General features: G+C 36.3%; 2 protein-coding genes across 7 annotated transcripts in view; one reads left to right on the top strand and one right to left on the bottom strand.

Moving 5' to 3' along the window:
* The window catches only part of DBF4 (DBF4 zinc finger), a 28,541-nt gene extending 9,888 nt beyond the window's left edge, over window positions 1–18,653 (bottom strand). For 3 of the 5 annotated variants that reach the window (XM_045564433.1, XM_045564439.1, XM_045564434.1), the window contains exons 1-7: window positions 18,248–18,525; window positions 16,853–17,031; window positions 10,174–10,353; window positions 8,398–8,448; window positions 7,894–7,963; window positions 7,222–7,298; window positions 783–819 (exon numbers count right to left, since the gene is read on the bottom strand). In XM_045564433.1, coding sequence (XP_045420389.1) covers window positions 783–819; window positions 7,222–7,298; window positions 7,894–7,963; window positions 8,398–8,448; window positions 10,174–10,353; window positions 16,853–17,031; window positions 18,248–18,293 — 640 coding nt within the window. In that variant the 5' untranslated portion in view covers window positions 18,294–18,525. Of the gene's footprint in view, window positions 1–782; window positions 820–7,221; window positions 7,299–7,893; window positions 7,964–8,397; window positions 8,449–10,173; window positions 10,354–16,852; window positions 17,032–18,247 lie in introns of all 5 variants that reach the window. The other 2 variants (XM_045564437.1, XM_045564438.1) reach the window with 2 other exon arrangements.
* Window positions 18,654–18,770: 117 nt separating this feature from the next.
* Window positions 18,771–27,110, top strand: part of SLC25A40 (solute carrier family 25 member 40) — a 40,886-nt gene continuing 32,546 nt past the window's right edge. The window contains exon 1 of one of the 2 annotated variants that reach the window (XM_045564645.1): window positions 18,771–18,965. The gene's annotated coding sequence lies outside the window, so the exon portion shown is untranslated. Of the gene's footprint in view, window positions 18,966–19,205; window positions 19,227–27,110 lie in introns of those variants that run through there. The other variant, XM_045564646.1, reaches the window with a different exon arrangement.

Below are 27,110 nucleotides of genomic sequence, written 5' to 3'. Positions count from 1 at the left end.
GGAACAGGAAAAAATTGCACTTTTATTTTCACTAATCTCTAATTGAAATGTAACATTTCCTCCGATTATAAGTGTAAGCAACAAATCACAGTAGTATTAGCAGTACCTGTTACTTTGCTACCAACGGAAACAACAGATATTTTCATATCATTATTAGTTATTACAGATATCTGAAAGCATAATTTATGCTTATCAATTCAAAATGACAGTTGCAATTAGAATCACTACTACAACTTGTTTTTCATGTGTAATAAGCAGCAAGTATATCACTATTTTATAATTAAAAACTACTCTGATAACTGAATTTCAATGTAATTATTTTCTTGGCAATCTAATGACTTGTTTTTGTTTGTTTTTTTGAGACAAAGTCTCACTCTGTTGCCCAGGCTAGAGTGCTGTGGCGTCAGCCTAGCTCACAGCAACCTCAAACTCCTGGGCTCAAGCAATCCTACTGCCTCAGCCTCCCAAGTAGCTAGGACTACAGGCATGCACCACCATGCCTGGCTAATTTTTTTCTACATATATTTTTAGTTGTCCATATAATTTCTTTCTATTTTTTAGTAGCAACAGGGTCTCGCTTTTGCTCAGGCTGGTCTCAAACTCCTGAGCTGTAAAACAGTCCACCCGCCTTGGCCTCCCAGAGTGCTAGGATTATAGGTGTGAGCCACTGCACCCGGCCTCTAATGACTTTTAAGTGCTGTTTACATGATTTTAGAAGATCTTTATATGATTTGTTCTTTTTTCCAAAAGCAAACCACAGTTAAAGCTATCAAAATACTTACTTCTTGTTTTTTGTGTGCCAATACCAACTTTTTTCCCCTAAAAAAAATAAATACAGTGAAAAATCTGGGGTTGAAAGTACAGTCAAAACAGCAACTGCAATTGTTCAATATCCTCTCCATTAAAAAAATCATATAGAAAACATACTTTATCAAAGAAGGGTAACTGTTCTGTTAAAAAAAAAAAAACCCTGCCTTTTAAAATAAACTCAACCAAGGAAATTAAACAATGATCATTCAAGAATTAAAAATCTTAACCATTAGTGTAGAATTAAATAGTACAATCTCAGTTCTACAATATACCCAACAAAATACCTTGCATTCTAGGTATAATTGTTTTTGCCTTCATAGGAAATCAACTAACAATAAAAAGGTACAGTTGATGAAATAATCTAAAAAGAGTCATTTAAGTTATTTTTCTACCTTATTCAACAAAACTTTTGTATTAAACTGAATATAGAAATTAGTCAAAAATTTATTAGTTTGTCAGTTCAGGCCAAGAGGAAATACATCCAATATGGGCAATCAATCCCATTGATTACAACTAAAAACTCAACATTCAATTAATAGCTACTTGAAGAATGAAAAGTAAAATAAGCAGGCAGACTGTGGAAGGGAGTCATAACTTGGACCACCAGTCATGGAGTTGGCAGCAGTGCCAGAGCCAGCAGCTAAAAATTCTATACAAACTTCATCTTTTTGGCTAGAACCAGGAAAGAGGTTTTAGTGGTCCAAAGAATACCAAAAGAATCCCTATATTATTTATTTCTCTTCTTGCCAGAGGGTGCTGCTCTGAGGGTGGGCCCGTTAGGAAGCTGCAATAGTAAAGGTAGCATGAGCAGCTAAAACTGAGAAACCCTCTCTGACTAGAAGAACTGGGAAAAGGGCCATTGTGGACTGGAGATGGAGGAGGAAATCCAAGAAAGGAACAAGGTGGAGAAGGGGATTTCTAATTCCCTGTATAAATTCACACAAGTGCAAGGCTTAACTCATGCTAAGGACAGACCCAAAGCAACATAACAAGGGCTTTGAAAATGGAACTAAGCTATAAACCACTGCCTGAATCTTAGACTAACCTGTATGTGGTGTGCATGCAGGACAAACCCAAAGCTGCATACAAGTCTCTGAAAACTTGAATATGAGATTAGAACCACCATCCACAAAAATTGAGACAGAACAGTCTGAACAAAACTGAGATGACTGCCTGCTAAAACAATAACATCTGAAACAAAAATCAACGTTCTCCAGACTATTATAATAGATCTGGAGCTTATACAAGTACAACATTTACAATTTCCAGTATACGGTCAAAACTTATTTGACATGTAAAAAACCAGGAAAATATGATCAATCCTTGAGGGAAAAAGATAATCAGATGCCAACCCCAAGATGTTCCTGATGTTAGAATTATCAGAAAAAGACTTTGAAAGTAAAGGTAAACATACTTAAAATGAATGGAAAGACACAAGTTCTCAGGAGAAAAACTACAAGTAAGAATCAAACAGAAATTATAAAACTAAAAATTACATTATCTGAGATAGAAAATTCACTGGAAGGGCTTAATAACAGAACATAGATGACAGTGAAGTGTCTATGAACTTGAAGACAAACAAATAAAAATCCCCAATTGGAAGAGAAAAACAAAAAAGACCGGGGACAGGAGCAGGGAAGAAACAGAGCCCCCAGGACCTGTGGGATAACAGTAAGATATATAACTTCAGTGTTACTGGAATTGCAGAAAGATAAGAAAGATTGGTGAAGAAGAAGAAAAAATTAATAGCTGAAAACTTTCCAAATACAAATTTATAGATTCAAGAAGCTTAGTGAACCACAAACAGAATAATTTCAAAGTAAACCATGCCTATGCACGCCACAATCAAACTTTTGGAAACCAAAGATTAAAAAAAAAAAATCTTAAAAGCAGTTACAGAAAAATGATACAGCATATATAAGTGAACAATTCAAATGACTGGAGATTTCTCATCAGAATCCATGGAGGCCAGAAGATAATTGCAGAACAGGAGTAAAGTACTGAAATAAAGAACTCTCCATTCATAATTCCTTCTCCAGTGAAAATATCCTCACATGAAGGACATCTAAGACAATTCACTGCCAGCAGAACTGCTCTAAAAAAAAGTGCTAAAGGAAGTTCTTCAGACTAAAGGAAAAATAATATCAGAGGGAAACTTGTAATTTCAGGAATGAAGGAAGAATATATTCTGGATAATAAATCCTGACAAATTTTTAAAAAGTAAAATCATACAAAGCATGTTCTCTGACAATAACAGAATTAAAATAGAAATCAGTAACAGAAAGATACCTGGAAATCCCCAATTATTTGGAAACAAATGGTGTAACTCCAAATAACCCACAGGACAAAGAGTAAGTTACAAGAAGAATTTAAAAATACTTTTAATTGAAGATGAAAATCCAACATATCAGCAACAAGAACACTCATTCATTGCTGGTGGGAATGCAAAACAGCACAACCACTTTGGAAGACAGTTTAGCAGTTTCCTACAAAACTAAACATTCTTGTATGATCCAGCAGTCATGCTCCTTGGTATTTACCCAAATGAGTCGAAAATTTATGTCCACAAAAAAACCTGCACATGGATGTTTATAGTAGCTTTATGCTTAACTGCCAGAACTTGGAAGCAACCAAGATGTCCTTCCATAGGAGAATGGATAAACTGTCATACATCCAGACAATGAAATATTACTCAGCACTAAAAAAACCAAAGAACTATCAAGCCACAAAAAGACACAGAGTAACCTTAACTGAGTATTACTAAGTGAAAGAAGCCAATCTAAAAAGCTATATACTGTATGATTTCAACTACATGATTCTATGGAAAAGTAAAAATTATGGAAATAATAAAGGATCAGTAGTTGTCAGGGGCTGAAGAAGAGGGAGGAATGAACAGGCAGAACATGGAGGATCTATAGGGCAGTGAAACTATTCTGTATGATACCATAATGGTGGATACATGTCATCATCATCCATTTGTCAGAACCCATAGAATATACAACACCAAGAGTGAACACAAATGTCAACTATGGACTTTGGGTGATAATGATGTGCCAGCATAAGCTCATTGATGGTAACAAATGTACCATTCTGGTGTGAGATGTTGATAATAAAAGACAATGTACATATGTTGGGGAAAAGGGTATATACGAAATCTCTGTACTTTCCACTCTCAATTTTGCTGTGAACCTAACTTCTCTAAAAAATAAAGTCTATTAAAAAAAAAATCCAACATAAAACATGTGAGATGCAGGTTAAGGAGAGCTTAAAGAAAATAGACAGCATTAAATGTTCATATTAGCAAAGTCTCAAATCCATGAATCCAAGCTTCTTACCCCTAAGAAACCACAAAGAAAATTAAACCCTAAATATGCAGAAGAAATAGCAAAAATAAACAAAATTGAAAACAAAAAGAGAAAAATCAATGAAATTAAAAGCTGGTTCTTTGAAAAGATTAATAAAATTGGTAAAACTCTAGCCAGGCTGACCAAGGGAAAAAAAAGAGTAGACACAAAACAGTAGTAGTATCAGGAATGAAAGAGGGGACATTGTAACAGACCCCACAGACATTAGGAAGGTTAATAAGAGAGTATTACGAACAACTCTTCGCCCATCAATTTGACAACTTAGACAAAATGGACAAATTCCCTGGAAAACAAACTACCAAAGGGCATTGAAGAAGAAGTAACCTGAATAGTCCTATATCTAATGAAGAAATTGAATTCATAGTTGAGAATCTTCCAACAAAGGTAACTCTAGCCCTAAATAACCTTATTAGTAAATTCCATTAAACATTTAGGAAATAAAACTCATTCTATAAAGATTTGTCTAGAAAATAGAAATGGAAACACATCTCAGCATTTTATGAGGATAGCATTAAACACGGCACTAAAACTAGACACAGACATGAAAGAAAAGATCAATATTCCTCACGCACATATATGCAAAAAATCCTCAACAAAATAAACCACAAAGCACTTTGAATAAGGTAGTGGAGCAAAATATATTCATCCAAATTATTTTTTTAAAGATACATATTAACAAGAACACTTTTGAGAATGTAGTATTTTGAGATTTACACGTATTTAGGTGTATAAGATTTATACATGTCCATTCAAGACCTTTAAATGTAATTTCGTTAACAAGTTTTATGTTTTAGTACTTGGCAAACCAAAAATTTTCCAGAAACATTCCCTTCTCATATGCTAAAATAAAATTTTTCAGTATGAAAAGAATTTAACCAGTTATACATTCTGGACTATAGAGGTTTTTGGTATTGCTATCCTTTATATTTTGGGAGAAAGGTAAGATTTGTTTCATAGCTATTCTATTTTTCTTTTTTTATAAGGGCTCCTACTGCATGGCATAGAACGGGCATCAAGTATTTATTAATACTGAAAGAATAATGGGGATTACACAATCTGAGCCCCTGTGAAATTTATCATCTAGTAAAATCCTGGATCCAAGGCACTGAAATCTGTTAACTACCTTTCAAATCTTCTCCTCCCCTTCTGTTCCTGCCTTAAGCCCAGCCTTTGACATTTCTCAGAATTACTAACATAATATCCCAGAATGCTTTTCTTTTAAAAACTGTGGACTGTGACCTATTAGCAGGCTGTAAAGTTAATCAGAGAGTTATCAGTATTTTTAAGAAAATAATACAGAAATATTGGCATGCATCACATTAAGAGTACTGTTTAATGAAACTTGTTTTAGATATACATATATATACTTATACATGAAAACAGACATGATGTGTGTATTCACATAGAGTCTGTAAATGCCCTTGTGAATTTAAATTTTTTATACATGTACTCCTATACACAATCCAAACAGTGTGCAAAGCGCAGTGGAGTTTATTTACATGCTGTTTAGCATAGCCCAGTATAGGCATATCCACTCATCATTTTGTGAAAATTTGGAAATAGCCACTTGAAATTTTTACCTATAAATAAGACATACAAACAAATATTAAGTTTTATTTAAATATCAAATAATTTGTTGCCTTCTTGCAAATTAGTCATATCTTATGTAAATGCGAATTTATTAAAAATGTAAAATTCACAGGAAACTTACGCATCCTTACATATGGTATACACATACTTGGTGGTCATGATGTAAAATGTACCTATTGAAAATTGTGGTCGAGAGTTCAAAAGTCATTTTCCAGTTGTCATTCTTGCCAGCAAATAATTCATTCTTTACTTGCAACCAGAAGACCTTTACAAAATGACTATCCAATCAGGTTACTCTTCTATTTATAATCTTTCAGTAATTTCCCAAACCCTTCAATATAAAATCTAACTCCTTTATACAGTGTGCAAGGTCCTTTATAATCTGAATTTGCTGATTTTTCCAGCTTCATCTTTTGTCATTCACCCACTCAAAGATCAAGTTTTATTATACTAAATTTCTAAAGCCATCCTAGTATGGCTTCATATCTTTATATACATATTCTCCTATGAATTTACTTTCTTTTTGGATCCCAGTCATTGAAGTGTTGAATAAAGGAAAAATAGACAACAAAAGAATGGCCTGAGAAATATGAAGAGAATCAGGAGAAAGCTAAGAGATGAGAAATTCCAGAAGAGAATAGAAAAGTTTAAGGAAGGAATGAACAATAGCTAAGAGAGAATCAATATGTTTAGTTTTAAGAAGTGTCAAATTGATTTGGCAAACTGGTCAGAAGTTTCATATCTTGTAGGTTAAAAGGTGAATGGGAAGTATAACAGTGGAGATTTGAGAAGTTTGGATGGGAGAGATTATAAGGATTGTAGTTAGGTAAGGATGTGGGATCAAGGGAGGTTTTACTGTATTTGTTTTATAGGATGGAAAAGGCTTGAATCTGTGTATAGAGGCTTCAGTGAAAAAACCAGGAAAACGAAAGAGGCTAAAGATATGGGAATACTAGGTCTAATAGACTGCAATGTCCAACGTGGTTATTTTACAAATATTTCAAAGTCAGGCCAGCTAGCCACACTATAGAACATTTTGTTATACCACCATCTAGAGTACTTGAAAAGAAAGTACAGTCCTTATTTATATTCCAAAAAGGAATACATTACTTGTATTAGGAACTTCTTATGCAATAGACTGATTTTAGTGGTTTTTTCACAGAATTAAAAAAATGTGTTAAAAAAATAGCAGTAACCAAATGGGGGGCGGCAGGAAAAAACAAACAAAAAACCCCTCTGCCATTACTCTACCAACAACTTTTACATCAGGAGTACAATCCTAAAGTTAAGTGATACACAACAATTTACTGGAATACCAGAAACATGCATATAACGCACAGGCTTATCCCTAGGATAAGCAATATATTTTCTACTTGACAGGAAAAATTTACAGCTACATAAACAAAACAAAGCTGATCGCTTTTTAAAACTAGCTTAAAAATTAAAGAAAACATACCACATCTTTTACAGAAGTACTTGATTTCTTCAGTAAATACAACTCTTTTTTCTTTTGTTCAATGTAGTATCTGATGTCTTATTTAAAAGAAAAAAAGGTTTAAGATTAGCAATTTTACCCTTGTAGTTAAACAGTGACATTTTCTTATAATTGTAGTAAATTTGTATGAAGGAATTACCATTATAGGTATCCCTTGTGCTATCATTTAAATATTTGTCCCCTCCCAAACTCATGTTGAAATTTAATGCCCTATGTAACATCATTAAGAAGTGGGGCCTTTGAGAGGTGATTTATAAATTGATGGGTTAATGGATTAAGGGTTATCATGACTGGAACTGATGGCTCTGTAAGAAGAGGAAGAGAGATGTGAACTAGCCTGCTCAGCCCTCTCGCCATATGATACCCTGTGCTGCCTCAGAACTCTGCCAAACCACCACAGCAAGAAAGCCCTCACCAGATGTAGCCTCTCCACCTTGGATTTCTCAGCCACCTTAATTGTAAGAAATAAACTCCTTTCCTTTATAAATTATGCAGTTTCACGTATTCTGTTATAAAAACAGAAAACGGACTAAGGTACCTTTGCTATAAAAATTTTCACTATGCAAAATCAGGAACCAAAGGATAGACACAGGTGCTTACAATATTGTCAAAAAACAATTATAAAATCCTTACCATCAATATGAAGAATTTTTACTCCCCATGATAAGGCATTTGATAGTATACTATTTGAAGGAATAAAATCCTGTAAAACACAAAAGAGTTTCATAGTTTTTCTAGGAAATTACTATTTAAGGTGAGCTAAATTTTAATAAAAACTCAATTATTTAAAGCTTAATGTCACTGAGGTAGTTATAAAAGACTCTCATAGAATTACAAAAGCAGAAAGGACATTAAGATTTTCTTCTGGAATTTTTAAAATCAATTCCACTTAATATATACCCATGTTCTGACAATTTAATGGATACTGTAAGGCAAGTTTCCAGTAATATTTCAAAAAGCCACAAGATGGGGATGTTTCCCCATGAAAAGTAAATTCTGTTCTTTGTAAAATGAAACAGGCTGAAATCTACACTTTTCCTAAAAATGAGGAAAGGAAGATTTCAAGAATATCTATAATTTCCAGTTGAGTTTTTAATAACAAAATGTACAGCGTGAATTTTTAAAGCTCCCACTTACATGGTCCTTGATAGCTTTTTCAACTAATAGTTTTCCTCTGCTTAAACACACCTACAGAAAGACCAAAAAAAAACAAACGGAAAAAGTTACAACAGTCCTTCATTGAAGAAAAGGTTAAAAAGATAAACTTGCTGAAGAAATAGATATATTTTATTTATACATGTCTTAATGGCTACCAACACAATAATATTTGGTCAAAAGTGATTTCTTTTGGGTCTTACCTCCTATTAAAAAGGTTTTTTTTTTTTTTTTTTTTTTGTGGAGCAACTAGATTTAACTTAATGAGACCCAAGAGGTCAGTTTTGTAGTTAAGTGCTAATCAACATGAAAAATAGAATACCTAGGTTCCACTGAAATTCTCCATCTATAATTAGTTGGTTTACATTTTAATTTCCTATCAAATTGAAGATTTAAGAAAAGCAATCAACTTTATATATTGTTTTTACATGTTATTTCACTGTTTAAATAAAATACTAGGAAAAGTAGTTGAAAAACTATGAGCAAAAATTACTTTGGAACTAATTACTAATATATTGTCTCCTTCCTCCAAAAAAGCATTAACTAAAAGAATAGGATGCATAAGCCTTCCTCGGTCTCTTCTTTGACTTTTCTTCTTCTATGTATTATGTCTCTTTTTCAAGTGGTATCTCCTTTGTGACTCATTTTTTCTACTTGTTTTCCCCTCATTTTCCCTGCTTTTCAAAGAGATAAGTTGAGGAAGACGTTTTAAAATAATTTAACTACATTTCAATCTGAAAAATGAGATAAATTAAACATTTTATCTCTCAATCTCTTTCCCTCCCCACACCCAATTAAATCAATGTAATTTGTCCTTTCCTGTATCTTCTAACTTATTGGCAATGGAGTGGTAGGGATGTGATGTCAGTTATTATACATAGAATGGAGACTGGCAACCTTTTAATGCAAAGGGCCAGATAGTATACATTTTACGTTTTATAGGCTATATGGCCTCTATCATAGTTATTCAATTCTGCCCAAAGCATGAAAACAATCGCAAATAATATCTAAACAAATACGTATGGCTGTGTTCCAATAAAACTTTATGGACAATGAAATCTGAATTTCATATAATTTCTAATTGTCACAAAATATTCTTCTTTTTTTTCCCTAACCATTTGAAAATGTAAAAATCATGCTTAGCTTACAGGCTGTACTACAAAAACAGGCAGCAGTTTAGATTTGGCCTGTGAGCCACAGTTTGCTTACATCCTGCTCTGAAATAAAAAAAGGTTTATGGCTGGGTGCAGTGACTGACACCTGTAATTTTAGCACTCTGGGAGGCCAAGATGGGAGGATTGCTTGAGGCCAGGAGTTTGAGGTTGTAGTGAGATATGATGAAGTCACTGCACTCTAGCCTAAGCAACAAAGTGAGATCCTCTCTCAAAAAATATATAAAAAACTATATATAAAAATATATACAAATTAATATTTAAAAAAAAACTTTCTATTTCTCCTTTAAACAATGATCTGCTATTAACTTTTTAGTTGTAAATTACTCTAAAAAATAAAAGCCATCCTTACAAGCAAAGGGTATACTTTAGGAATCAGGGTATGATGACTACACAAGTACCATTAAAAAAAAAAAAAATCACCTTTCTAAAAGATAGTAACCTGATTAACGACTGGAAAGCCACATAAAATGTGGCTTTATAAATATTCTACCTAAGTGAACTCCACTGCCAGGCTGTTATTGAAAATCATGAGATCCTCAGGTTAAAGCCTTTCTAAGAGTCTCAAAGCACATTTAAGACTTACTGTGTCTGGTGACTTAAATGAACTTCCATCGTGGCTGGGATGAGGTGAAGTGGTTTCTGCAGTAAATGCAGATTCTGGACTTGGTACAGGAGAGATTCGACCCAAGGTTTGTGCAAATTTAGCTTCCTTTTTATTTGAAATAAGATAACTGATATCTTTGCTGAGAAATTCTTCAACTCGCTAGAGGAAAACAAAGTATTTTTAAGTCAGTCATAAAAACCACAAACTGTTTCCTACACTAGGCACAGTATAAAATTCCAATCTGATACAACTTAATACCTTAAAAATTGGTGGCTCTTATGTTTTTCTGAACCTAGATTTCTGACGAAGTGTAATGGAAGTTCCAATAATAACACAACAGCAGCATGTGCACTACATACTATTCTTAAGTACTTTATATATCCTAATTTTTTTTATTTAACAACCCTATGGTTACTAGTATTATCCACATTTCCTGGAGGAGATAACTGGAGAAGTTATCTCCAGTTATCTCTTCCAACTTGAGGTTGCACCAGTCGAAAATAATAGAATTTGCATACAGCATTCTGACTCAACCTGTGATCTAAAGCAGCAGTGTCCAACAGAACTTACCATAATGATGGAAATGCTTTTTGTCCATACTACCCAATGTGAGAGCAACACACCCATGTGGCTACTGAGCACTTGAAATAAAGCTAGTGTGACCAACCCACCGAATTATTTCTGTTTTAGAGATAAAGTCTCACTATGTTGCCCACACTGGCCTTGAAACTCCTGGGCTCAAGGGATCCTCCTGCCTCACCTTCCTCCAAGTAGCTGAGACTACTCATGCTACTGATTTTAAAGTTTTCTTTCATTTTAATGAATTTAAATTTAAATAGCCACACATGTCACTACTGGCTACCATATTGGACATTATAGTTCTAAATCATTAAGTTACAACATTTTCCCTGAGGTTTAAACTTACAGGATAGAGGAAGCTTTACTCTTAAGAGTGTAAGATTGTTTGAAGAGAATTTCCTTACTAAAATGTTTGAAAACCACTGCTTAAATGTCTGAATTTATTTATTAGGTTATTGAATGAAATGTTCGATTTCGAATCAAAGGTGTAGTTTATTATATCTCAAACAAGAGGCAGTACAATTAATCTCAGTATGTGCCTAAACTATCCACACAATTTTGCCATCATAATGGTAGCTTGTCTATGCCAGTAGCGAAGAAGCCTAGAGAGCAAGTGGCAATGAAATTGTGAAAGGCCTTTTCCACAGTTTGTTGAGAATTGAATATTTTTCCTTGCAATGGGTCCAAAGCCTGAAAGAACTGATAGTCAGTTGGTGCAAGGTCTGGTGAATACAGTGAATAACAAAGAGTTTCCAAGTCTCTGTACTACTGAGTGTTGTTTTGTTTGACGTGTGGTTGAGCATTGTTTTGCAAGAGGATTGGCTTGTCTCTATCGACAAATCTCCGCTGCTTAATCGCAAGCATACTCATCATTTCGTCCAACTGGTTGCAGCAGACATCCACTGTAATAGAATGACCAGGTTTCATGAAGCTGTAGTGGATAATACCAGCACTGGACCACCAAACAGACACCATTAGCTTTTTTGGATGAATACTGGGTTTTGGACTGTGTTTCGGCACTTCATCTTCATCCAACCATTGCGCCAAAAGCTTGCAAGTGTCACAAAGAATCCATTTTTCGTCACACGTAACAACAGGTTATAGAAATGACTTGCCTTTATGTCATGACAGCAAAGAAAGGCAAGCTTTGAGACAATTTCTCCACTGAGGCTTGTTTAATTCATGCGGAACTCATCTATCCAACTTCTTTATCTTGCATTCAATTTGTTTCAAATGGCCCAGTATTGTTGGAACAGTAGTGTCACACCTGGCTGCCAATTCATGTGTAGGTTCAGATGGATTTGCTTCCACTACAGCTTTCAGCTCATCATTATCTACCTTGGTATCAGGTCACCCACATGGCTCATTTTTAAGATTAGAATCAGAACGAAACTTGTCAAACCATCGACATACTGTGCACTCATTAGTCACATCCTTCCCAAACACTTCATTGATATTTTGAGCCGTCAACGCTGCATTGGTTCCACTTCAGAACTCATAATCAAAATAACACAAAATTTTTGACTTATCCAGGGTTTCACAAAAATTGCTCTTAAAAAAATTTGAAAGGTAATCACAAGTAAAAACGTGTGTGGGAAAGACTGAGGATGTAGCTACACAATCATAAAACAAGAAGTATCAAAGGAAAATGTCAGAGATATCCTGTCAAACATAGTACTTAAGGAAATTGGACATTTCATATCAATAAACTAATATAAACAACTATACCAAAGTCAATGTTATTAAAGATCACCCGCATCCAGGGGCAGGTAAATTAAAATAAGTAGAAGTAAATACTAAGTAGAATACTAATAATATTACACTATTTGTGTAAATGAAATACTTCTAAAACTATTTTAAACAGCTATATCTAATTTCTAAACAATCTCACACTATTAAGGAGGATAATCAAAAACGAAGTAAACTGTGCAACGGTTAGGTTAATTTCATTTAAGAATGAAAGAGAATTTACTCCTGAGACCAGTGGCTTCCTTGGTTAAGTGTGAGCCACTTCCTTTTTTTCTATCAACATTAATTTTCATTGACCAGTGAATAAAATATCCACATTTATTTATTCCAGCGAGTACACACTCATATGCCTACAAGGCTCAGGCAGGAATATAAATGAACAATTTACACATCAAATACTGTCTTCATTTTCATAAACATGAGGCCCTAGCAATGCCAGAAGTTCTAATTTTTCAAGAAAAGCCCCATGTCCTACAGGTTTTACTGTGACAAGATATACATAAGATTTGTCATTTTAACTCCTCCCCTTTGAGACAAAGTCTCGTTCTGTCATCTGGGCTAGAGTGCAGTGGCATCATCATAGCTCACTGCAACCTTAAACTCCTGTACTCAAGCAATCCTCCTCCCTCAGCCTCCTGAGTAGCTGGGACTACAAGCCCGAGCCACCATGTCCAGCTAATTTTTTTCTATTTTTAGTAGAGACGGAGGTCTTACTCACACTTGCTCAGGCTGGTCTCAAACTCCGTAGCTGAAGAGATCCTCCCACCTCGGCCTTCTAGAGTGCTAGTATTACAGGCATGAGCCACCACACCTGGCCCATTTTAACTATTTTTAAGTATACAATTCAGTGGCAGTAAGGACACTGCAATATTACACAACAATCACTACTGGCCATTTCTGGATTTTTTTCACCATCCCAAACTGAAATTGTGTACTCATTAAACAATAACTCCACATTCCCCCATCTCCCTACCCCTGGTAACTTTTCTTCTGTGTCTATGAATTTAGCCATTCTAGGTACCTTTTTTTTTTTTTTTTTTTTTTTTGAGACAGAGTCTCGCTCTGTTGCCCGGGCTAGAGTGAGTGCCGTGGCGTCAGCCTAGCTCACAGCAACCTCAAACTCCTGGGCTTAAGTGATCCTACTGCCTCAGCCTCCCCCAGTAGCTGGGACTACAGGCATGCACCACCATGGCCGGCTAATTTTTTTCTGTATATATATTTTAGTTGGCCAGATAATTTCTTTCTATTTTTTTAGTAGAGACGGGGTCTCGCTCTTACTGAGGCTGGTCTTCTAGGTACCTTATATAAGTGGAATCCTGTAATTTGTGTTTTCGTTTCTGGTGTTTTTCAATTAGCGCAATGTTTTATAAGGTTAACTCATGTTGTAGCATATATCAGAATTTTATTCCTTTTTAAAGCTGAGTAATATTGCATTGTATGTAATTACAACATTTTATTTATCCATTTAGCTATTGGACATTTGGGCTGTTTCCGCCTTTTGGCTATTGTGAATAATGCTATGAACAAAGATATACAAATACCTCTTCAAGACTCTGCTTTCAATTCTTATAGATACATCCTCCTCAGAATTGGAATTGGGGGATCATATGGTAATTCAATTTTTAATTTTTTCAGAAACTACCCATACTATTTTGCATAGTGGCTGCATCATTTTATACTCCTACTCACAGTGCACAAGGGTTCCATTTCTCCGTATCCTTGTTAACATTTGTTATTTTCTAGTTCTTTGACAGTAGCCATCCTAAGGGGTTTGAAGTGGTAACTCATTACGGTTTTGATTGACATTTCTCTAATGATTAGTGATGTTGAGCATCTCTTCATGTGCTTATTGGCCATTACTGTATCTTCTTTGAATAAACGTCTTTTCAGGTCTTTTGCCAATTTTTTTAAATGAGTTGTTTGTCTTTTGTTGTTGGGTAGTAGAAATTCTTTATATAGGTATTCTGGATATTAATGCTTTATCAGATATATAAACTGCAAATATTTCTTACTATTCTGTGGGTTGTCTTTTCACTGTCTTGATAATGTCCTTTGAGGCACAAAAGTTTTAAATTTTGATGAAGTGCAATTTACATATTTTTTTCATTTATTGTCTTTCATTTTGGAATCATATCCAAGAAATCATTGCCAAATACAATGTCATGCATAGTTATCCCCTATATTTTCTGTAGGAACTTTAGCTCTTATATTTATATAATTTTTTTTTTTGAAGGGAGTCTAACTCTTTTGTCCTGGGTAGAGTGCAATGGCATGATCAAAGCTCACTGAAAACTCCGGGGCTCAAGTGATTCTCCTGCCTCAGCCTCCCAAGTAGCTCAGACTACAGATGCACTCCATCTCACCTGGCTAATTTTTTCTATTTTTGGTAGAGACAGGTCTCGCTCTTGTTTAGGCTGGTCTCAAACTCCTGACCTCAAGTGATCCTCTTACCTCAGCCTCCCAGAGTGTCAGGATTAGAGGCATTAGCCCCTGTGTCTGGCCTATATATTTTTAAGATTACTTTTTGTAGAGACAGGGTCTCACTATGTTGCCCAGGCTGGTCTTGAACTCCTGGGTTCAAATGATTCTCACTGGCATCCCAAAGCTAGAATTATAGGCATGAGCCACTGTGCCTGGCCTATCTCATACATTTAAATCTTAGGTCCATTTTCAATTAATTTTTGCACACAATGTAAGGCAAGAGTCCAACTTCATTCCTTTGCGTGTACATATTCAGTTTTCTTAGCACTAACTGTTGAAAAGATTGTCCCTTTCCCATTGAATGGCCTTAGCATCCTTGTTGAAAATTAATTGACCATTTATGCAGGCTGGGTGTGGGTGCCTCATGCCTGTAATCCCAACACTTTGGGAGGATAGAGACCCTGTCTCTACAAAAAATTTAAAAACTAACTGGGCATGGTGTTGTGCACCTACAGTCCTAACTAGTTGAGAGGCTAGGCAGAATTGCTTGAACCCAACAGTCTGAGGTTATAGTGAGCTATGACTGAGCCACTGCACTATAGCCTGGGTGACAGAGCAAGACCCTGTCTCTTAAAAATAAATAAATAAAACATATACGCAAAAGTTTATTTCTGGGCTCTTTGTTCCATTCTATTGGTCTATATGTCTGTTCTTATGCTAGTACCACACATTTTCTTTGGTTTTCCATTTCTTACAGACAGTGTTAAAACTCCTTAGTAATGAATAGAATGCCCTTTACAATCTAGCCCTAATATACCTTTGTTGCTTGCCATTTTCCCCATCTAAAGCCCAAGCTCACGTCACATGCAACATTAGCGGTCACACAAACAAACCGCATTGACTGTATTTTAAATATGTTCTTTCCTCTATTTATAGTATGGCCATTTTGTCTGGTATATTCCCGCTAGGCCTTCAAGATCTAGCTCAAACTTTCTCTGTTATGATTCTAGGGGCAGAGTCAATCATTCCCCTGTGTTCTAATAGTAATTTCTACATATTTCTGTTAAAGCACTGACAATCCTCTACTATAAATTAGTTGTCTGACGTTCCCACTAGACTGAGACTTCCTAGAGGACTAGACTAATATTGTTTTTTATATCTCCAGCCTCTAAAATAGTGCTGGCATACAGAAGACACTGGTAGAATAATTTTTGAATCAATTTCCATACACACATATCTTAATGATTCTTCAAAGCTGAGTTCAAATTGTGCCTGTGCAATGTCCTCCACAATACCTCAGCTGTAATACCTCACTCCTCTTGACATTCATTGTTGTATTAAAATCAATTGTAGCTATGTCATCTTTACCTAGATTAGAACTTGAGGGTAGGGTGGACATAGGATTCATTTTTGAATCTACCAAAACAAATAAGAGTGCATTGTACTCTGTGGAGACTCGGTATCATCTATCACTCAAGAGCAATTTTAACTTTGTGGTTTGCATGGGTTCTCCATGTTCTGTAATAACATTCTTAACTATTATACTAGTACAGACTAATTTATGTAGCTTCCCAATATTCATAATCAAGGAGTTCCTGCTCTCTGGAAGACATCCCAACATTACAGTGAGCAGGCAATAAGCAGTTCCACTAGGACAAGGGAGTCTCATTTCTTGTATTTGGGAACTTTATACTAGACTACTAATCAGAGAAACCTGAAAGTGCTGTCAGGCTACAAAAGATTAAAACAAATAGTTTTTAATTAATGATAAACAGGTGGTAAGAATTTTAAGCCAGGCACTAATATATGGCTTTGTTTTCCAAAATGAAAAATTTAAATGATTACATAGTAGACAGTACTAGTTACAAAATTTTCCTTTTTTGCCAGTGTATGTATGGTTTTCACTTACCCCTCCCAGATCCTTAATGTCCTTTTGCAGTTTTTCAGATACGGTGACAGAAGGTAAGTCAAGGTAAAACACTTTCCCCCAAAGTGGCTTATATTTGGATTTTTCTGGTTGGTTGTCAGTTTTCAGAGATTTCAAAGACGGTCTATTTTTTTCATTTTTGGCTTGGATTCCACCTGTTACTACAAATGTTTAGAATTAAATCATGTTTTTATTCAGACATTTTTTACTGTTTTAAAAATATTATATAATCATATCACAGAAAAAACATCCTCATAATCCCACCAATTTAAGTCATTAACATTTAAATGTAGTACTACTTATGATAAAGGCCAAATGCCCTGTATACCTTCACAGATCCTATATTGTAAAATAGTCGAATCAGCAGGAAATATTGTTTCTTCATGTCTAATGTATTAAGCCACGGAACTACAGAAAAGCCTTCTGAAATATTTTCTTCCTTAGGATATAAACTCCATGAGGGTATATCTGCCATTCTGTTGAACACTCAAAACTGGTGCTTAAAATCCTCAACACTTAGCAACATAAGAAACCTGTTACCCAGAATAACCTAGTACTTAAGGGTCCCTGACTGCTCAAGCTTTAGTTTCATACAAAGTTTGTGTACGTATTAAAAACTAAATGATGTATTTCATATACAGTTTGTCTATATATTAAGAACTTAATGGTCCATTAAGAACTAAATCACCATTCATTTCATTATTTTCATTGGAAACAGATCTGAGATCCAAGCAACTGTTTTAAAAATTCACTTTAAGAACACAATTTGTTCTTAAATTGGTAGTTAAGAACACAAACATCTATATGAAAAACTTATATGCTAGAATGTTTTACCACATCAAGTAATTGAAAGTGGACTTTTTTTTGTTTCCCTGTTTGCCTATAATGCTGAAACTAGCAATGGTGTGTTTAAAATAGAAATACTTTCCCTCAACTTTATGAGTGAAAGAAAATAAACTTCAAAGCCACCCACAATCACCCAATCTAATCATGAAGCGAAAAGCCACGAGCACTGAAGATCGAATCCACAGCTTCAAAGGGCCTGAGCGGAGTCGCAGCAGCCGTGGGAGCCCGGGAAGAGAGCAGACTCGCAGCCCTGGCGAGTTCCCGGATCCGCACGTTGTTTGCTAGTTTTGCACCAAAGGCAGGATCGGCAAATTTGGGACCGCGGCTGGAGCCGGCAGAGCGATAGGAACCGGGCCAGGATCCCTTCCTTCTCTGAAGCAAAAGCCTGAATGGAACACTCCTTCAGACCACAGAGGAGGACGGTCGGAAAAGAAAAGCAGTGGACCAGGCGGGAGAACTCAAGAATCAATGGTGGAACCATGAGGGGAGGAAACGATTAAAGGGACTGGAAGCGGAGGAGGGGCTTCTTACCCTGGAAATGTCCTTTGCTGTGGATCCTCATGGCTCCGGGGTTCATGGCAGCCGCCCGGCACCTACATGCTGGGTCCGGATAGGGGGTCGCGCCGGGCGGCCGCGAAAACACGGCTTCTCCCGGCCTGTTGACAGGACGGCCCTCTCTCCCCTTCCGCCGGCCACCGCCTCCACGCAGTAGAGGTGCCGCGTCTGCGGGCAGGGTTTCCGGGGCTGGATCCGGCTCCAAGGCGCGGAGGAGGAAGGCGCAGAGCACAAACGTGTCGGCTGCGGCGGTTGAAGATTTGAAAACGCGTCACGCGGCCGCGGCGCCGATACGCGCCCCGCCCCCTCTCACGCCGCGCGCCGCGCCCCGCCTCGCGCTCGCCTCACGTGCCTGCCGCCTCACGCTGCGCGCCCCGCCCCCCTCGTGCCCGCCTCCCGGAGTCGCGCGCCCAGCGCCCTCACGCGCCGCCTTCTCGCACTTCGCCCCGCCCCCAAGGACCGTGTCTCCGCCTCCGCCCCGCCCCCGCCCCTTCTGCCGTGCCCCCTCAGCCTCAGACCCCAGCTCTCCGCCTGCGGCGTCGGGTTCCAGCAGACCCAGGGAGTTTGTGTGGCTCGGTATTGACCAAACCTAGTGGATGCAGTTAGTGCCGGAGGCCAGCCCCGTCCGTTACCAGGGTCATTCCCGCCTTCTAGGTTTGCCGGGCCCGCCTGCCCTCCAGCTGCCTTCTCCCAGGTACGCTGATTTTCCTGGGTTGGACGTCTGGTTCGGTGGAGGGGCGGCGGCTGCGGCGGAGCCCGAACTCGGCCTCGGACCGGGCCCGGGCCGGGCGGCGGCGGCAGCTGGCGCTCAGTGCGCCCCAGGTCGCAGAGCAGGGTTTTCCCGCGGTCACCGCCGACTCAGCCGGCCGAGGACAGGCCGCAGATTTCCCGGGGTGAGGCGCGGGGCGAGGCGGCCCCGGCCCTGACGGGAGGGCCCGCCCCAAAACGCGTTCAGGTCGGTTTGTCTCCTGATACTTGGCTGTGTGCGCTGCTCTATTGACCTTTATTGCATTCTGACCTGTTTTCGTTTTATTGTGTATAAGTTTATTTCAATAATAAAAGAGTGGAACATGAAGTCTCATGTAAAACTATGATAACGGACTTATGATAAAGATTAAATGCCTGTAAAATAGTTTAATTTTGTAAATGGGAAAATGCCTCACAAAAAAATTGGTTTTGGTATATTTTTGTTTATAAACTTCTTGAGAAGGAAGAGGGTTATATGTTGTACTATTTTCCATTCCTTAACTCCTGGCTCAGGCACTCATATAATACTTGATTTACCTAGAATCTCAGGGGAGTCAGAGTGTGTCAATATTACCATTTTTCAAATTGGTACCTTAAAGCATAGACATAGGTGGATTGTGACACCTTGAGCCAAAATGAGAGAACACCACCGAGATGGATCAGGTTTGATAATGGAAATGAGAGTTCTGTTTTAGACAAGTTTATGGTGAAGGGCCTGGGGTGACAATAGTTAGTTTATAACTCGAGAGAGATGTCTGGGAGAAGCTGACATGGAAAGAAGAAATATAGATTGATTTGACAGAGTCATACAGATGGATCTCAATCTTAGGGTGATGCGTAAGAGGTTAACAGATATTGAGAAGTGGGAGGAGCTATAGTTTGAACAGACACATTCAATATTATAAATTCTATTTGGGGAAAAACCTATTTTCAAAATACAAGCTACAGAAAAAGCTCAAGATTTTTATGTTTTAAAAAGTTTTAAAAGCTTGAGAAACACTAATGTAGAATTTAGTTCAAGTCATGGGAGGAAATGAAATTGCCAAGGAGAGCAGGTGAAATAAGAGAAGTGGTGATGAGCAGAGGAAGATGAAATAGTAAAAGGTGGAGAAGATGCCAGTTAGGAAGAGAACTGGGAACAACCTTATTGTTAAAAGTCAAAGAATCTCAAACATTGGAATCATACGGGCTTCACTAACTATATGGCTTTGGGTAATTTTGAGCCACAATTTTAATCTGTGAAAAGGGGCTAATAAATACTTCTCAGAGCTGTTGTGAGGATTAAATGGAACATTTTTAAAAACTTAATTAGTATCAGTGCCTGGCACATAGTAAGAGCTCAGTAATTGCTATCTGGTGAACTTTGCACCAGCTACTCTATCCCCAAAAGAGTTTTAAAAAGGCTAAGAGCTGAAAAACAGATCTTTGGTTTTGGTGTTTAAGATATCATTAGTTTCCTTAATGAGAATTGAGTAGAAGGGGAAAGTAAGTATAATACTAGGTAAAACAATGGGCTGGAAGTTTAGACAAGTAAAGTAAGTGTACAGTTTCAAAAAATTTGTCAGTGAAAGGAAGGGAAGATCGGATCTTCGGAAGGTTTAGAGGACATGAGAAAGATTTAAGCATGGCCAGGGGGTGGTGACTCAGGCCTGTAATCCTAACACTCTGGGAGGCCAAGGCAGGTGGATCGTTTGAGCTCAGGAGTTCGAAACCAGCCTGAGCAAGAGCGAGAGACTCCCCGTCTCTACTAAAAAATAGAAAGACATTAGCTGGAGAACCAAAAATATACAGAAAAAATTAGCTGGGCATGGTGGCGCATGCCTGTAGTCCCAGCTACTCAGAAGGCTGAGGCAGAAGGATTGCTTGAGCCCAGGGGTTTGAGGTTGCTGTGAGCTAGGCTGACGCCACGGCATGCTAGCCAAGGTGACAGAGCGGGACTCTGCCTCAAAAAAAAAAAAAAAGATTTAAGCATGTTTTTCTATTGAAGAAAATAAAAATGAAAGTCCATTTTATGTTCTAATGAAATATGAGTTATCTTTTTTAACTTACCATAATGTGGAAGGACAGTAACATAGTTACACCCTATGCTGTTAGACTCACCCTTGACTGCAATGTAGGTGATAGTTCCAAGGTATGAATAAGCAGAAAATCTGCTTCCCTAGATAGTTAATAATTTTCTGTTACCCAAAGTTAGTTTTAAAAACTATAATTGGAACCTAAATCTTTTAGTAGCCACAGGAAGGAGGGCTTGGACATAGATGTATGGCCAGTAAGGCTAGAAACTGCCTTACCTATCATGTCAATAATCAGGTCTATTGGTTAAGAGAATGAGGTTTATCTTAAAGTAGATCTTGAAAATGTACTTGAAAAGAGTCTTTCAGAAGAAGAGTATACATTCAAGAAGAAATGAGTGGGGGCAGAGTTATTTGTGGTGAGAAGCTTGTTTAGAGTTATATTGAGCAAAATTGGAGAACATTGAGCAGAAGCATGGTCTAATTAAATGAACATTTGGCTGTGAATCAAGAGAAGTAAATTTCATGCAGTAGTAGCCCTATCCCTAATGTCAACTAAAGGAAAAAAGTCAAGATTTTAAAAAATTAAAGTTAGTTTTATTCAGAAGTCTGACTGAGGACTATAGACTGAGGCCTAGAGCCTGGGAGCAGTTCTGTCAGACTGCTCCAAAGGAGTGTTTCAGCCAATTGTTTATATAAAGGTGGTGGAGTTCAGTATGTACAAAATCACATCTAAGTTTGGATGCAAGAGTACATCTGATTATAGTTTGCTGGGGCATTTCTCTAACCTTGGCAGGCGTTATCTTATGTGTAAGAAAAGGCAAGGACTAGGGCCATTTATTTTTTAAGCAGTGCAGTGTCTCAGGCAAGAGATGGCTGGCTGTATGTGCTTTATTCTGTCTTCAAAGCATCTTTCTAGAGAGCAGCATGTAGTTGCAGGGTCAGGGCTTTGTCACATTTTGCTGGTAAGCAGAAATGAGCAAACATAGCTTCTTATGTTTGTTACTTTGTCTCACACTAGTTTTATGAGCTTGAGCAAATAGTGACCTTTCTATGCTAGAGTTTCTTTTATTTAATATCTGTAAATGAAGATAATATTGCTCTACAACTTTTTGTGATTATCAATTAAGATCTAATCTGCTTTTTTGAATTATCTTACGCATATCCAGGTATACATTTTTTAAATTCTAGAGTTTAGACAAATTAATTCTTGTGTAATACTTAACACTTTTTTCTTTCTTTTGCTTAAGCCTCTCCACCTGGCTAGCAATTATTCTTTCTTACCCATAACAAACCTAGCTTAGATTTAGCCTTTATCTCATTTGGGGCCTCCAGTAATAATTATTCCTGTTTGATTCATTTGCCAACTATTGATATGTTCTGAAATACGTTCTGTTCCTATTCTTATCATTTGATTTTCACATTTTTTAGTCTCACTATCCTGGTAAATTGAAGGGCTTCAGGTTTTTCCAAAGTTAAGTTCTTAGTTTTACAGACTAAGCATATTAAAGGATAGAATTGGTTAGTGACTTTGGCACTAAAGTCCATGTCTCAGGTAAAGGTGGGCTGGGAAATCAGGGTAAATTCAGCATTATCACGTCCTGAACACCACCTAAGTGAAGGATCAAAAATGGAGAATAAGCAAGACAGGAGGATTTAGAATTTGGGAGTGAATCCCCCTGAGACAACATAATTCAGAGGCTGTTGTGGCACCTATAGGAGCTATTAAGGATAATGAACTAGTTCAGAGATTATATCTTACATCCTGAACTAAGTTGTAAATTCCGTTACGGGAGTACAAAACACACATTTGGCTATGACCTTAAAATAATCTACCTACCTACCCCACTTCCTGCTTTCCTTATGTAGTGATTAAACACCAAAAATGTGCTATGCCCTTTAAAGATGGTTTACTGTAAGACCCGTAGAAGTTTCATTGTGTAAATTTTTAAAATTTCTAGTACTGTTAGTAATCCATATTCAATCAAGTACACCCATCCATATTGATGAATTCTAACAAATATGTATATCCACATAATTACCACATCAATTAAAATATAGAACATTTCTGTCTTATCAGAGGGATATTTCATTCTTTCTGGTGATTCTCTTTCCTCCCACCAGAAGTAACCACTCTAATGATTTCTGTTATCATAGAATGGTTTTGCCTATATTTCAGGTTAATATAAATGGAATAATATAATTTGTATATTTTGGGTCATAATTATTTTTCATAATATAATATTTTTGTGATTCATTAATGTTGTTATGTGTATCAGTAGTTCATTTTTAATTGCCGAGTAGTGTGTTGTATGAATATACAATTGTTTATTCATTCACCTGTTGATGGATATTTGAGTTGTTTCTAGTTTTTGGCTGTAACAAATAATGCTGCTATGAACATGTTTATACATGTCTTTCTTTGGACATATATTTTTATTTCTTTTGGAATTACCAGATCATATGGTGACTGAATATTTAAAAGTATGAGGAACTCCTGAAGTTTTAAAATCCCCCACCATCAGTGTATGAAAGTGCCAGTGGACACATCCTTGTCCCTCACTAGGTATGAACTAATATCACAGGTGGGTTTTTAAAATTGAGGTAAAGTTCATATAACATAAAATTTACCATTTTAACCATTTTTGAAGTGCATAGTTCATTGACTTCCAGTGTATTGGCAATGTTGTACAACCATCACTACTATCTAATTCTAAAATATCTACGGGGTGGGAGTAGGGGAAGAAACTTCATATCCATTAAGCACACATTCTCATCCCCCACACACCCCCTTCCCCAACCCTTGGCAACTACTATTCTGCTTTCTGTCTCTATGGATTTGCCTATTCTGGACATGTCATATAAATACAGTCATAGAATATGTGGGTTTTTGGTGCCTGACTTTTATTTAGCATAATGTTTTGAGGGTTCATCTATCCATGTTGTAGCATGTATCACATTTTCATTCTTTTTTTATGGCTGAATAAAATTCTCTTGTAGGGATATACATTTTGTTTATACATTCATCAGTTGATAAACATTTAGTTTCTTTCTGCATTTGGCTATTACGAATAATAACATTTGTATTCAAGTATTTGTTAGACTGTTATGTTTTCAGTTCTCTTGGGATATACCTAGGAGTGGAACTGCGGGATCATTTTGTCTGTAACATTTTGAGGAACTGCCAGAGTATTTTCCAGATGGCTCTGCTATTTTGCATTACCACTAGCAATGTACAAGTTTCTCATTTTTTTACTTCCTTGTCAACAGTTGTTATTTTCTGCTTATTTTTATTTGTTTGCTTTTTTTTGGTTATAACCTTCCTAGTGGGTGTGAAGTGGTATCACTTTGTGGTTTTGATTTTCATTTCCCTAATGAGTAATGATGTTCAGCATCTTTTCATGTGCTTATTGGCCATTTGAATAAATATTCAAAGAAGTCTTTTGCCCATTTTTTGAGTTGTTGTTTTGTTGTAGAGTTATAAGTGTTCTTTATATATTTTGGATACTAGACCCTTATCAGATACATGATTTGCAAAAATTTTCTCCTATTCCATGCCTTTTTCAATTTTTTGATAATGTCCTTTGATACACAAAAATTTTTATTTTGATAACATTCAATTTTATTTATTGTTTCTTTTTATTCTTGTGGTTTTGGTGTCATATCTAGGAAACTATTCCCGAATTTAAATCCATACAGATTTACCCTTATCTTACAAGAATTTTATAGTTTGAGCTGTTATGTTTAAGTCTTTGGCTCATTTTGAGTTAATTTTAAGTAAATGGTGTGAGCTAAGGGTGAACTTCATTCCTCTACGTGTGGCTATCCAGTGGCTGCAACACCATTTGTTGAAAAGACTGTTCTTTTTCACATGGGATGGTTTTTGAAAACTTGTTGAAAATCACTTGAGCGTAGATGTGTGGAGGTTGTTTCTGGACTCTGAATTCTGTTCCATTGACCTATATATATATATATCTGTCCTTATGTCAGTATTAACATTGCTTTGATTTAGCTTTTTAGTAAATTTTGAAAGTGGGAAGTCTGAGTACTACAAATTTGGTTCATCTTTATCAGGATTGTTTTGGCTATTCAGGGTCTCTTGAAATTCTATGAGAATTTTAGGATCAGCTTGTCCATTTCTGCAAAAAAGTAGTTGGACATTCAATAGCATTTGCATTGAATTTGTAGATTATTTCCATGTTAATGATGTGTTCCAATTTGTGAACACAGGATGTCTTTCCATTTAGGTTGTCTTTAATTTGAACAGTATTTTGTAGTTTTCATCATACCAATCTTATACCTCCTTGGTTACATTTAGTCCTAAGTATTTATTCTTTTTGATGCTATTGTAAATGAAATTGTTTTCTTAATTTCATTTTCAGATTGTTTGTTGCTAGTATATAGAAATATAACAGATTATTTTATATTGACTTTGTATCCTGCAACCATGCTGAATTTATTAGCATTGGTAGACTTTTGTGGGTTCTTTAGAATTGTAGAGATATAAAATCATGTCATCTATTAGTAGAGATAGTTTTACTTCTTCCTTTCAAATCTGGATGCCGTTTGTTATTGCCTAATTGCCTTAGCTAGAATTTCCAGGGTAATGTTGCATGGAAGTGGTGATCTGATCTTAGGGGGGAAGTTTTCAGTCTTTCTCCATTAAGTGTGATGTTCTCTGTGGGTTTCCATAGATGCCTTTTATCAGGTTGATGAAGTTTCCTTCTTTTTGTACTTTTTGTTCAATGTATCATGAAAAGGTTGGATTTTGTCAGATGTTTTTTCCTCATCGATTGAGTTGATCATGTGTTTTTTTTCCTTCATTAAATTCATACAGGGTGTCCCAAAAGTCACCATGCATAGGGAAAATGGGAAATTGTAGCTAAAGTTTCCCATTTTCCCTATGTATGGTGACTTTTGGGACACCCTGTATAATGTATTTCATTGATTGATTTTCATATATTTGAACCACGCTTGCATTCCTGGGGTAAAATCCTACTTGGTCATGATGTATATTTGTTGTAATATACAGTTTGATTTAGTTTACTAGTATTTTGTTGAGAATTTTTGCATCTCTATACATAAGGGATATTGGTCTCTAGTTTTCCTGTGATGTCTTTGTCTGGCTTTGATATCAGGGTAATACTTAATACTGTCCTGGCTTTATAGAATGCATTAGGAACTGTTTTGCTTTTCGTTTATGGGAAAAGTTTGAAAAGGATTGCTGTTAATTCTGTCTTAAATGTTGATAGAATTTACCTGTGATGTCATTTGGTCCTCGGCTTTTCTCTTGGGAATTTTTTGATTACTGATTGAATCTTTTTATTTCTTAAAATTCTATTTAGATTTTCTGTTTTCTTGAGTCAGTTTTTAAAGTTTGTACGTTTCTGGTAATTTGTCCATTTTATCTGGGTTGTCTAATTCATTGGCACATACTTGTCCATACCTTTGTCCTATCATTTTTATTTACATAAGGCTGGTAGTAATGTTCCCACTTTCATTTCTGATTTCAATAATTTGAGTCTTCTCTCTTTTCTTGGCCAATATAGCTAAAAGATTGTCAATTTTGTTAATTTTTTAAAAAATAAATAGCTTTTGCTTTTATTAATTATCTCCATAGTTTTTCTGTTCTATTTTGTTCATCCCCATTTTGATCTACAGTATTTTTTTTCTTTCTACTTGCTTTGGATTTAGTTTGTTCTCTTAGTAGTTTTATAGGGAGGCAATTTAGGTTATTAATTTGAGATCTTTCTTTTTTAATGTAGGCTTTCACAGCTAATTTCCCTCTGAACACTGCTTTGCTCTATCCCTTAAGTTTTGGTATGTTCTGCTTTCATTGTAATTCATCTCAAGGAATTTTCTAATTCCATTGTAATTTCTTCTTTGACCCATTGGTTGTTTAAGAATAAATATATTGTTTAATTCCACATATTTGTGAATTTTCCAAATTTTTTTGTTACTGATTTTAAGTTTTCTTCTATTTTAGTCAGGAAAGGGACTTTGTATTTTAGTTATTTAAAATTTATTTACTTTTAAAATTTATTTTATTGAAATACACATATTTTTCATCTTTACCATTT

Source organism: Lemur catta, chromosome 11 (assembly GCF_020740605.2).
Source record: "Lemur catta isolate mLemCat1 chromosome 11, mLemCat1.pri, whole genome shotgun sequence".
Taxonomy (NCBI): Eukaryota; Metazoa; Chordata; class Mammalia; order Primates; family Lemuridae; genus Lemur; species Lemur catta.
This window is presented reverse-complemented; position numbering and strand designations above follow the sequence as displayed.